We start from the raw sequence: 11,358 nt of genomic DNA on the forward strand, positions 1-11,358 counted from the left end.
CATATTTTTGAAGCACGGCAACATTAAAGACGATGAGTGACCAAAATTTGGGGTGCGTTTGTCTGGTGTTCTGCCACGGTACTTGTAGCTACCATGACAAATCGCAATTCCTTATGCCTCCACTATTACACGTAAGCAGGCTATGGACAAAACCGCTACACTCAATTCCATAAGTACACTGCAGAATTCACACGCACTTCGAACTCTGAGAGGAAGGACAAAATATATATTACATGCAGCAAGCTTAGGAATAGAGTCTCATGTGATGTGAGAGTGAGACTATTAATGACTTTTAGAGTACCTTGGTAAGAGTGAGAAGAGATCATAGGGAATCAAATCAGTGCTAAAAAAAGAAGGGTTCTTCTCTTCCCTAACACCCTAATCATTCAACCCCCCTAATTTACCTTTGCTTTTTCTTACCATGGGATGACACAGTTATCATCCAGAAAGAGATAAAATAAAGAGGAAAAAGAAAAGTGACCAACTACTCTCTACTTTCTCCCTACTTTTGATCTCTCTCTCACCCTCAATTGTTTTGCAAAAGGATCCCAATGTTGCACCCCACCAACCGCCATTGCTTGAGTTAGAAGCCTCTTATCCACTAACCACCTATGACCCATTGGAGTACTGATAGCCAGGTAGAAAAAGGAGATAAATTGGGGATGGAAGTGGGCAAAAGGAGGGTAGGGGCCAGAGGGAGTGTGGTTGCAGGGTCAGTGTGGGAGAGCAGGATGAAGAGTGATGAAGTGAGAGGGGGGATCAAGGTGTTTAACGCAGAAGAAAATCCTGAAGAAAATGGTGGCGGTGCCAGATTGAAAAAAAGCCCAATTGGATGTGGAAAGAGGAAAACTTGGAAATCTGAGAGCTCTGAGGGGTCAGATAATAAGATCTCAATTCAGGTGGCAAAAGGGAAGACAGAGACCCTGAAAAGTTCCGAGGAGCTGAGCATTTCTTCCCCTGATGGAATGAAGAAGAGCCCAATACAAACCAGAAAGATTGCTGCTTTTGCAAATAAACTTGAGAGAAGCCCAATTTACACCAGAAAGATGAGATCTGAGACACAGAAGAGTGGTGAATCAGATGAGGGGCATGAGAGGAGTTCAGCACAATTGAGAAAGAGCAAGTCAGATCCAATAAAGAAGATTGCTTCTCCCGGTGTTAGCTCAATTCAATTAAGGAACACGAAATCCGAGTTGGATTTAGTTCCTGATGAACCAACGGATGAAAAGATTGAGGTTGAGAATGAGAAGAATGACGCTGACGAAAAGAATTGCATGGATTTGGATGATGTGTGCCAAGAGAAGGTTATATCTAGCAGCTCGGCAAATGTGGTCCAATGTTCAACCGAATTGTCGGTTCAGGTTGGTGGTGATTCAGATGAAGTTGCAGTTGATGAAGCAGATGAAGGAGATGATGTGGGGGAAGAAATTGAGATTGAGATGGAGGAGAGAATTGATGTGAAGGAAATTAGTATTGCAGAAACAATGGTTGTCAGGGAGCCAGAAAAAGATGAGGCTGCTGGGAAAGAACAGGACAAGAAGGTTATTGCGAATAATGAACCAGAAAAGAAGGTGATTCTGAATGAACCAGAACCAGAACCAGAACCAAAGAAGATTATGAAGGAACCAGAACCTAAGAAGATTCCAAATGAACCAGAACCTAAGAGGATTGTGAGTGCCCACATGCGATTTCATCACAAAAATGAAAGAAAGCCAGTTTCTGTTCCTCTTACTCTGAAGCAATCTCCTACAATTAGAAGGAATTCCACAATTCACCGAAATTTCGCCCAAGCTAATTCAAGTAAGGACTTCTTAGTTTGTTCTTTCAATTTGTTCCAATTGGCTTTATGTTTATTATGATTGATTGTTATGGTCCAGTTCCAAAGGCGGAAGAACACCGTAGCTTTCCACAAACCCAAAGCAAATTGCAGAGTATAGGTGATTCATCCAACATGTGAAATTTATTGTCAAAATTTTATTCACATAATGGCATTGATTCTTTATCTACATAACTCTCCTCCTCAGTGGATTTAATCATGTGGAGAGACGTTTCAAGATCAGCATTTGTCTTTGGACTTGGGACATTCATCATAGTCTCATCTTCTTATGCAAAGGATATCAAACTGAGGTTAGAAATCAGCTATACAGAGTTCTTTTTTTGTATACTATCAGTATATAATTTGCTGTTTCAGAACAGAATCCTGAAATGAAGCTTTCCTTTCACTGTTTCTACAGTCTTATTTCAGTGACGTCCTACATAAGTCTTGTTTATCTGGCTGTTATCTTCCTATATAGATCCCTAATTTTCAGGTGATAACCCAAGCACTAATATATTACAATTACAATTTACAAGGAAACTATCTTTTCTGATTCTCTTTCGTTTCAAACTAATCAGAGGTTTCATAGAAGTTGAGGAGTCAAATTATGTAGTGGGAGAAGAAGATGCAATTTGGATGCTAAAACTGATTCTTCCTTACTTGAACGAGTTTCTGTCAAAACTCAAAGGCCTGTTTTCTGGAGATCCGGGTACCACCATTAAGGTAATTTAATAGTTTCCTTTTCTCATCAAAATTACAAATTATAGTAGCCTAGAAGATTGAACTCCAAAATTTAATTTGGCAATTGGGAATCAATTGCAGTTGGCTATTTTGCTCTTTGTTTTAGCCAGATGTGGCAGCTACATAACCATTTGGAAGATGATCAAATTGGGTACGTTTTTAAGGGTTCATACAAAAATTTAACTCTTCACATTCTCTTTAAAAGGGGTTTCCATTCCTTAGTAGAACTCTCTGAACACTGTGAAAATGCTAAATTTATGTTTTGCTGCCTCAGGCTTCTTCGGAGTTTTTACTGTACCAAAGATATGCACTTCCTATTCTGCACAGTTGACTGCATATGGTAATTTCCTGAAATTGATGTTGCTTTTTCTAACATTATTTAATGCCTCAATTATGACCCTATACCTTGTTTTAGTTACGGTAAATTAAGAAGTTCATCCTTTTAGTTAAGTGTTTGTGTCGTACACAAGTGATACCAGTAGAATAAGTATGGATAAAGTATCTAATTTAAAAAATATTTATTAAATTTTTGACAATTTTTCAAAAAATAAATATATTAATTTTTTAAAAATTTAAATTTATTATATAAATTTTTATTATGATTATAAAAAATAATAAATCTTTTTGAATCAGTCATGAAATATCTTTTAAGAAAAACATACTTAAATTTATATAATTAATTTATATAATTATAATTATATAATATATAGATTTGTGTCACGTATCCTATATTTTAGAAATTTTATATATATATATATATATATATATATATATATATTCTGTCAATGTTTGTGTTCGATAAGCTTTAAACAACATTTTAAACAACATATTAGAGTTAGAGTAACGGGAAGAGCTTGATGCTAAAGTGAGATTATAATGTTTGAATTGTCTCTCTACTCTCTTCAGTGTGTGTTCACTGTAATCTAACCCTTATGTATATCTATTTTGTATATAAAAATTTGTATATGTGAAATTTGTGTCTTGTTTTTCATATAATATTAAAAATCCAATGATTAAAAAAAATACACAACTTTTTTCTTTAATATTAAAAAAATATAATTTAATAAATTACGAAATAATAATTGCACACATATAAAGTAAATGATAAAAAAAGTTAGAGGTTAGAATCGGTTTGCTAACTATGATTTTATTTTGTTTCCTTATATAATGGGTGGTGTCTTAACTGCATCATAATGTGGATCCGGTGGGGCATAAACAAACAAACACTAGTAATAGTTTAATATAGTGCAATTATACCATCTCAACCATGTAAATAAAGTTAAAAACTCCAAATCTAAATCTGCTTCAAGATAATTAATTTTATTACTTTGAAGATTTAGTACTTGATGTGATCATGGAAGCATAATTTTGTGCATCACATGGATGAAGCATCTCTGGTTTTATTTAATTTTGTATTCTTGACTTTTTTGGGCTCATTGGGTCTCCTTTGTGTCTGACAATTAGATTCAAGTTTGAAATGAAGGGAACGCAACCACAGTGTAGGGTATTAACATAATGGTGTCAGTGGTCCCCAATCCCAAACACCAAACCTAAAAATATAGTCTCTCTTCACGTGTTAGTCTCCAAGAAGACTAAAAACCAAGCCTTCTCTCCAAGAAACTCATTTTTTTCTTCTTCTTTTTTATCAATATGGGACAATTTTTCTTCTTTTACTAAAATGTGATTGCATTTATGAGGTTTGAAAATTGTGACCAGGTAATACAATTTTATTATGAAAAAAAAATATACTAAAATCGTATCATTTTTTATACGACTTGATATGATTTTGATACGACTTGATATGGTTAAAATTATGTTATCTTGATATTACTTTATTCTTACATGATCAAAATCGTGTCACTTTTACACGATTTTATGAAAAAATCTTGCTATGTTGGTATGATTTTTTTCCAACATGGTAATATTTTAAAAAGCAACCTCATCTTGGTAATAAGGAGAAAAATTGCTCCATGCTAAAAAGTATCTTTTGTTATTTTAAATTGGTCTTCTTGTTCTTTTAAGGAAAACAATTGTTTCACCACCAAAGAATAACTTGAGAACCTGTTTTAAAGGGAATGTGGTAATTAAAAAAATATTTTTTTATAATTATAGAGAATAAAAAAAATGTAAAGGAGAAAATAGTGAGGATCAATATATCATTACACTTTTTCTATTGTGGTGAAGGAAATTTTTGGATACGACGATTTCGGGATGCTTGGGATTCATGCTCACACAAGAAAGCAGTGGCTCTTGGGATCTTTGGGCTCGTGTGGAATTTATCCTCAGTTGTTGCTCGCATTTGGGCAGGTACTTATGTTTGGTCACATCACATCTTTTAATTTAAAGTTTAGGTTTGAATTTCGATTCTTTTGTTTGATTTGCAATGTATGTAGACATAATAATGGATGAAGTTGTGTTATTTTTGCAGTGTTCGTGCTATTTGTGGCTTTTAGATATTATCAACAGCATTATTTGGTGAGAGATGAATGGGGGGAAGAAGAAGGAGGGTGTGATGAAACATGGGAAGAAGGTGTTGGAGTTAGACACAAACAAGGACCTGCAAGTAACTTTAGTGATACCAATAAAGTGAAGAAAGTGTTCTGAAAGAACGTGTTGATGGTGGCAACTAGTGGTACCATCTTAAACAGGCTTGTTCAGTTGTTAGTATAGTCCCATTTTCCCTTTAAATTTTCTTTTATATTTTCGTTTAAAAGTTTCAAGTAGAAATTCCTTATATATAAAAATATGCTGTAAATTTTTGTTATGTCAATATAAAGCTTAATTTAGTAAACAAATCCATCAGGGTTCGATAGGGAAAGGGAATAATGGCAAGGGTGTTTATGTTCTGTAATTAGCATTCAGTTATAATAATTTATCTTCGTCATGGTGTTGTATTATCCTCCATCAATGTTTATAAGCAATAGAGCAACCTTTTGGTGGTACCCTCACTGTATCACCTAATGCTTACTGCCACTTAACTTCAACCCACAAAAAGATCCCCTCCATTGCTTCCCCAAGAAGCTTATGTCTGCTACAACCATTCCAACGATCATCAATGTCTTTGAAGGACACCACTTCATGAGTTCGCTTACAAAAGATAACAATAAGATTTATTGCACAAGTGCGTCTACTAGGACTCTCTAGGTTTACCTATTTCTAATAATTTAGAAGAGTCGCACATACTTTTGTTAGAATAAAAATTAACAGCCTTTAATGTTTTGATTATGTGCTTAAACAAGAAAATTCAAAACATGATAATACTTGGTCTATTATAGACAAGTTTCTTGTTAAGCATTAAATCATGTAAGACGCAAGTGTTTCATCTGTCAGGCGATATAACATCTCATTATCTTTATTTTGTCTAATAAGCAAAATGTTTAATCAAACGATACGAACATGGTCTTTAAACTAATGTTCTTCTCGAATATTCTATGAGCTTAATTCTATGTTAGAGGAAATGTCTTCACCATTTGTCACTAAAGATCTCTTGGGAATCGAGCTAAAGCTGTAGTATTCGTCAACGATCCTAACATAAGCATATGTCAACTCAGGTCCAACCATCTGCCTAGTATGATGTGTACTTTTATCATGTTTTGGTATAAAAGGTTATTCAACTACGGAGATAAGAACTTCCAACTATAAAGGATGTTTCATGTTAAAGTCAGCCAAGGAGATTAGAGAGTCCTTGATGATCAACTATGAAGGGAACGAAGATGTTCAACTGAGAAAAGTTGCAACCCTCATGCACCAATATGAGTGTTCACCATGATGGATTTTGAGACCATGGATGATATGTTTGGAAGAAAGCAAGTTCTTTTAAATGAACTAGAAGCTCTCATAAAGAACCTTCTCTAAGGCTTAGATCAACCTAAAGTTGTTGGATAGCTCACCAAAAGGTGTGGCAGCCTAAAACAACAATAATTATAGAGGTTTGTGATCTAAAGAAGCTCATGTTCTAGAAATCTTGGGAGTGCATGAGGTGCATCTCCAAGATTGTGAGCACATGGAAGCCTCTACATTGTCTCACTAAGGTCTTCATGGAAATCCTACGTCAAAGCAGATTCAACTAAGATAAAAGGGAGTTAGAGTTCAAAAGGACTAAGAATAAGAAGACAATACTTTCAAAGATGAGTTTGACAACTCAACTAATGAGAAAGTATCTAGGATGACAAGAAGGTATAAGTGGATGCTTAAACAAAAGGATCTAGGTAGTTGAAGATCTACCTACAAGAGGAAGGAGAATCATCATAGATAGTACTAATTGTTGTGTTAAGTATGTGCACCTTATAATTCTCACATATCTTCAAGTACAACTAGCAACCTTCAAAGTGGGAGAAAAATATCAAAGTTCCTCAAATCCTTCGGAAGAAGAAAGCTCCAGAGAACACATTTCTCTTTTATGGTCCTTAAGGGGGGATAAAGAGTTAAAAAGTTTAAGGAGTCATTTATAAAGTTTAAGGAGCCATCAAGTTTACGGGTACAACTAATGCTCACGTAGATGTCAACATCTAGCATTGAAGTCACAAATGATATTTGTTTGAAGGGGAACAACATTAAAAAAGATGAAGATATTATTGTTGAGTCTTCACACAAGGTATTCACTGATGATATTATGCATTTTTTAATGTTGTAGGTAGTCCTCTTAGAAAAGACATTCGTATATCAGTTATCACATATATTATTTAGACTTCATGAAAAGTGATAAATCATGCAAGGTTTCAACATAGTCTGAACTTTGATACAACTTTAAATACGATTCATTGCCACATAAAAATGTTAGTTAACTCTTCTAAGAAAAACATTAATAATGATATTAGTGACTATACTATTTTGAAGTTTATTTTATTTTCAAAACGAAATCTCAAAAAGACATTAGGTCTATCTAAGTCATTTGGAGGATGCTTATTGTTGGATGAGTTAAAAATCAGCATTTATGGTGTTGCTAAAGGTTGATCTAGGCATGTTGCTTGTAATGGTATTGTCAAAGGGAGTAATGGGGAGTACATGGGAAGTTTCTCTACTTATCTTGGTTTCAACAAATCTTTTTATGTGGAACCTTGACTATATAAAATGTTATGATTATAAACAAATGTGGCTAAAATACAATTCTATTATTGTTTGTCAAGTTTTCTCTTGTTCGAGTCTGTTCCTTGGGCTCTTAGAGGAAGATGGATAAAATGCATATAAAGTTGAAGAGCTTTAAACCTTAAGTGTCTCGCATTTTTCGTAAAGACAAATGTTATGTGGGTAGTCTTGCTAACTTTGGGATTGATAATAGATTGGACTTTACGTTATTTAATTTTTTCCTTATTTTATTTGTCTAGGTTTCTTTCATAATAAGTATCAACTCCCTTATTTTCGTTATTTATAAGTTTCGTTTGTGGGAATTTGGGTGTATGTATTTTAGCATGGATTGATTTAATCCTTCATGTTTTTGTAGTTGTTTTACTCTTTTCTTTTGTAAAACTTTATATGTGATTATATATGATAGTTGAACTTTAGGATGTTAGTCTCAATTTAATGCAAAAATTCATAACAATATCTAACATATGAATTTAAAAAAAAAAACTCTAAAAATCATGAAAATGTACTATTTTTAACTTTTCTATGTTTAATTTGAAAGCTATATATTTTAAGAAGTGTAAAATTGTTTTCTTATAAAATTGATTATCAAACAGAGTTTACTATTTTTCCTGAGATTCTTTTTTTATAATTTCATTTATTTAAATTAAAAATTTATAGATTACTGGTATAAATAAAAATATTTGACAATAACTATTTAGTTAAATTTTAAGTAAATTAAGACATTTATTTTTCACGTAAAACAATGTTATATATCACACCTCTATTACCTTATAATTGTTCCCTTATTCTTAGTAAATATGTTTACTAAACGATTGCTCTTCGAATCAATTAGTCACATTTTTTATAATTTCTATTTAAATACCCTTCAAAACTATCCATATTTATATTGCGATAATCCCTTCTTTAAAAATATTTATAATTTTATTGAACAACTGGGTTTTTTTATCCTATTCTCAGTGCTAGAATTCTTTACAAAAATAACTTTTTAACTTCTTTTTTTCAAAAACTTCTTCGATGTATTAATTAACCTTTGATTATTAGCCTTTATTTTCATACTATTTCAAAATTGATGTTCATTCACATCCTTTAAACCTCATCAATTATATTTTCATGGATAACACCCAAACATGAATGAACATTATTTCCCCATACATGTGGAAGAATGAAGCAAAACACATCAATATGACAGATTCCAATCTAGTAACTGAAAGTGACTTTCACATGCTTTCTTATCCTTTCTTTAGGGAAGATTAAAATTAGACTTTGTTTGATTTTACTTTGGGTGCCATTTTATCAGGAAGTTTATACCTTGAAATCCAATTTATTCTCTCCAATATCAACGTCAATGGTAATAGCAGATAAAAAAAAAGTTAATGGTAACAGGGTTGAGTCACAGTTTTAACCAAAGTTTTCGAATGTCTTTCTTTTGCCTCTACTTTATAAACCAATGGGAACAAACTTGATCTTGGTGCTAAAACATGTATATTTCCTGGTTTTAAAATAGGGACTAAGGGTTATGTTGTAATAGATACACAAATCAAAGAAATTTTCCTATCCGGAAATGTAATATTTCATTAACATGTTCTTTTGCTAAACAACTCATTCATCTAAACAAACTGATGTGGATTATGAAAATGTTTTCAATCACTTTTATGATCAAACATAATGAAATCCATAAAACTATACTATACAATGCTACTGAAACACAAAGATCTAACAAGTACATTATTCACTTAATTTTGTATTATTATATAAAACTTGTCTATTAAGTAGCTTCACTACACGTTTTCCATCTCATCACAAATTGAATTACATATCTACTAAGAAGTCATATTGCTGATAAAAAAAAAAACTACCAAAAAGTCATATTTTTTTTAAATGATCAAGCCATGAAAACTGAATTCAACCCTAAAAAGAATAATACATGTCATAAAACTAGTCTACCTTAAAAAAAAACTCTCATTGAGTATATAAGATAAAGTAAAAAGCTAATAGATAGAGAGATAAAAAAGATACAAGAAAAAAAAAGGTTAATTAGTATATTAAACAATTAGATGATCTTATATAGTAACTCGAGTGAAAAAATCTACATAACTATGTCACAAGATATTAATTCTAACAAACACAATCATGTGTATTGTTTAACTAAATTCTTATACGATTTAAAACAAGGTAGCCAACAATGATATAAAAACTCACCACTTTCTTACATACTATTAATCAATAATTCTTTGTTCACTAATAAAATTAATTCTTATAGTTTTGCTTCTATACATGAATGACATTATATTAACAGGAGAATGTCTAAATGATATCAAAGTTGAAAACTCTTCTCTCGATGTTACCTTCAAAATCAAGGACCTTAGATACCTTAAACTTGATAGGCTTAGAGAAATACACCTTAGATATTCTTTGTACCAAACAAACTTCTACTCCCATGTTAGGTGTCATCATAATATGTACTATAATGACTCACATACCTCCTTAATGATTTTCTCATCATTCCTTGCTCCACGATGAGTCTCTTTTACATTAATCAAGTTGCAAGCCATAGACCTTTCAATTCTAACTTACATAACTATCACGCAGTTGAGGAAAAACTTCAACATGAGCTGTTTCACCTCTTGTCCGTTCAATTTGCATAATAGCAACCAAAAGTCTTCACAAAAGCTCTTTATCATGAGATTTCGTGTGCACCTATTTTCAAGATTGGATTATTAAGCATATATCAGGGTCATAAGTTTTATTATTATATTCATATGGGCCTTCTGGGCCATGTACCTTCATGGGCTTTTATTTTCGTTACGTTAATCCTCTTGCATGTGTATATATATATATATATATATATATATATATATATTTGCACATGTGCGACGTAAAAATAAAATAAGTAAAAACTATTATATTTTTACGTTTTCTCGTTTTTTTTTCTCTGGAATGCGTTTTCGTTTTCCCTCTGTCTATGCTATATTGATGAAACTCAATAAGTACGAACGTTTTGTCATTGTAAGTGTAATTATGTGAAGTTAATAAGAGGTTAGACAGAGGGAATATCTATTATTATTTTTTCGCAGTTTTAAGAAATGCACTCTTTGCCATTTGACAAAGACCTTGCACTGATTATGCTATATAAGTTGTCATGTAGACATCACTAACCTAAACCTTTTTCATGGTTTTATTTTTGTCACAATAGTTTTGCTGTCGATTGCTCGAAATACCTATCTATTTTAGTTGTGACCAAAGACTTGTTGTTTGGTCCGAGTGACAATCAATTCTTAAGTAAGCAGCCATAGGTTTCCACCTCGTGGTAGGTCACGTCGCATAAAAAGGATGTAATGGTGTCATGTTTTGATTCCTTAAAAAACAAAAACACTTAGTGCCTTAAACACAGAAAAAAAAAAAAATGTCTTGCAGGAATCTTCTTCACACCTTATGAGAATTCTGTGAGGACCCACGGCATCTGAAATCAAATTCAGTATTCTTTGTTAATTATTTAATGAATATAATAATTTGATATTGATAATAACTAATGAGTGTTTTTAGTGAAAATAAATATGTGAATTTGTTCCAACTTTAAAATAAATAATCATAATAAGCTATTTTTAATTAGATTAATCATCTTAAAAAAATTAATTTAGATAAGTAAATATGTACTGATTATAAAAAAATACAAAGTGATAATTTATTTATAACAATCATAATTTGAAAAGAATATG

The 11,358-nt window shown here is 32.1% G+C and overlaps 1 protein-coding gene across 1 annotated transcript; it reads left to right on the top strand.

Annotated features, from left to right (window-relative positions):
• Nucleotides 1-5,441, top strand: LOC137820426 (reticulon-like protein B21). The gene is made up of 9 exons (XM_068624513.1): nt 1-1,800; nt 1,878-1,937; nt 2,025-2,127; nt 2,235-2,309; nt 2,395-2,539; nt 2,639-2,708; nt 2,832-2,897; nt 4,742-4,864; nt 4,986-5,441. The coding sequence occupies exons 1-9, from the start codon at nt 612-614 to the stop codon at nt 5,159-5,161; spliced, it is 2,007 nt and encodes a 668-aa protein (XP_068480614.1). The 5' UTR covers nt 1-611; the 3' UTR covers nt 5,162-5,441.
• Nucleotides 5,442-11,358: the final 5,917 nt, after the last annotated feature.

The sequence above is a fragment of the Phaseolus vulgaris genome, chromosome 9 (assembly GCF_000499845.2).
Source record: "Phaseolus vulgaris cultivar G19833 chromosome 9, P. vulgaris v2.0, whole genome shotgun sequence".
NCBI classification, from domain to species: Eukaryota; Viridiplantae; Streptophyta; class Magnoliopsida; order Fabales; family Fabaceae; genus Phaseolus; species Phaseolus vulgaris.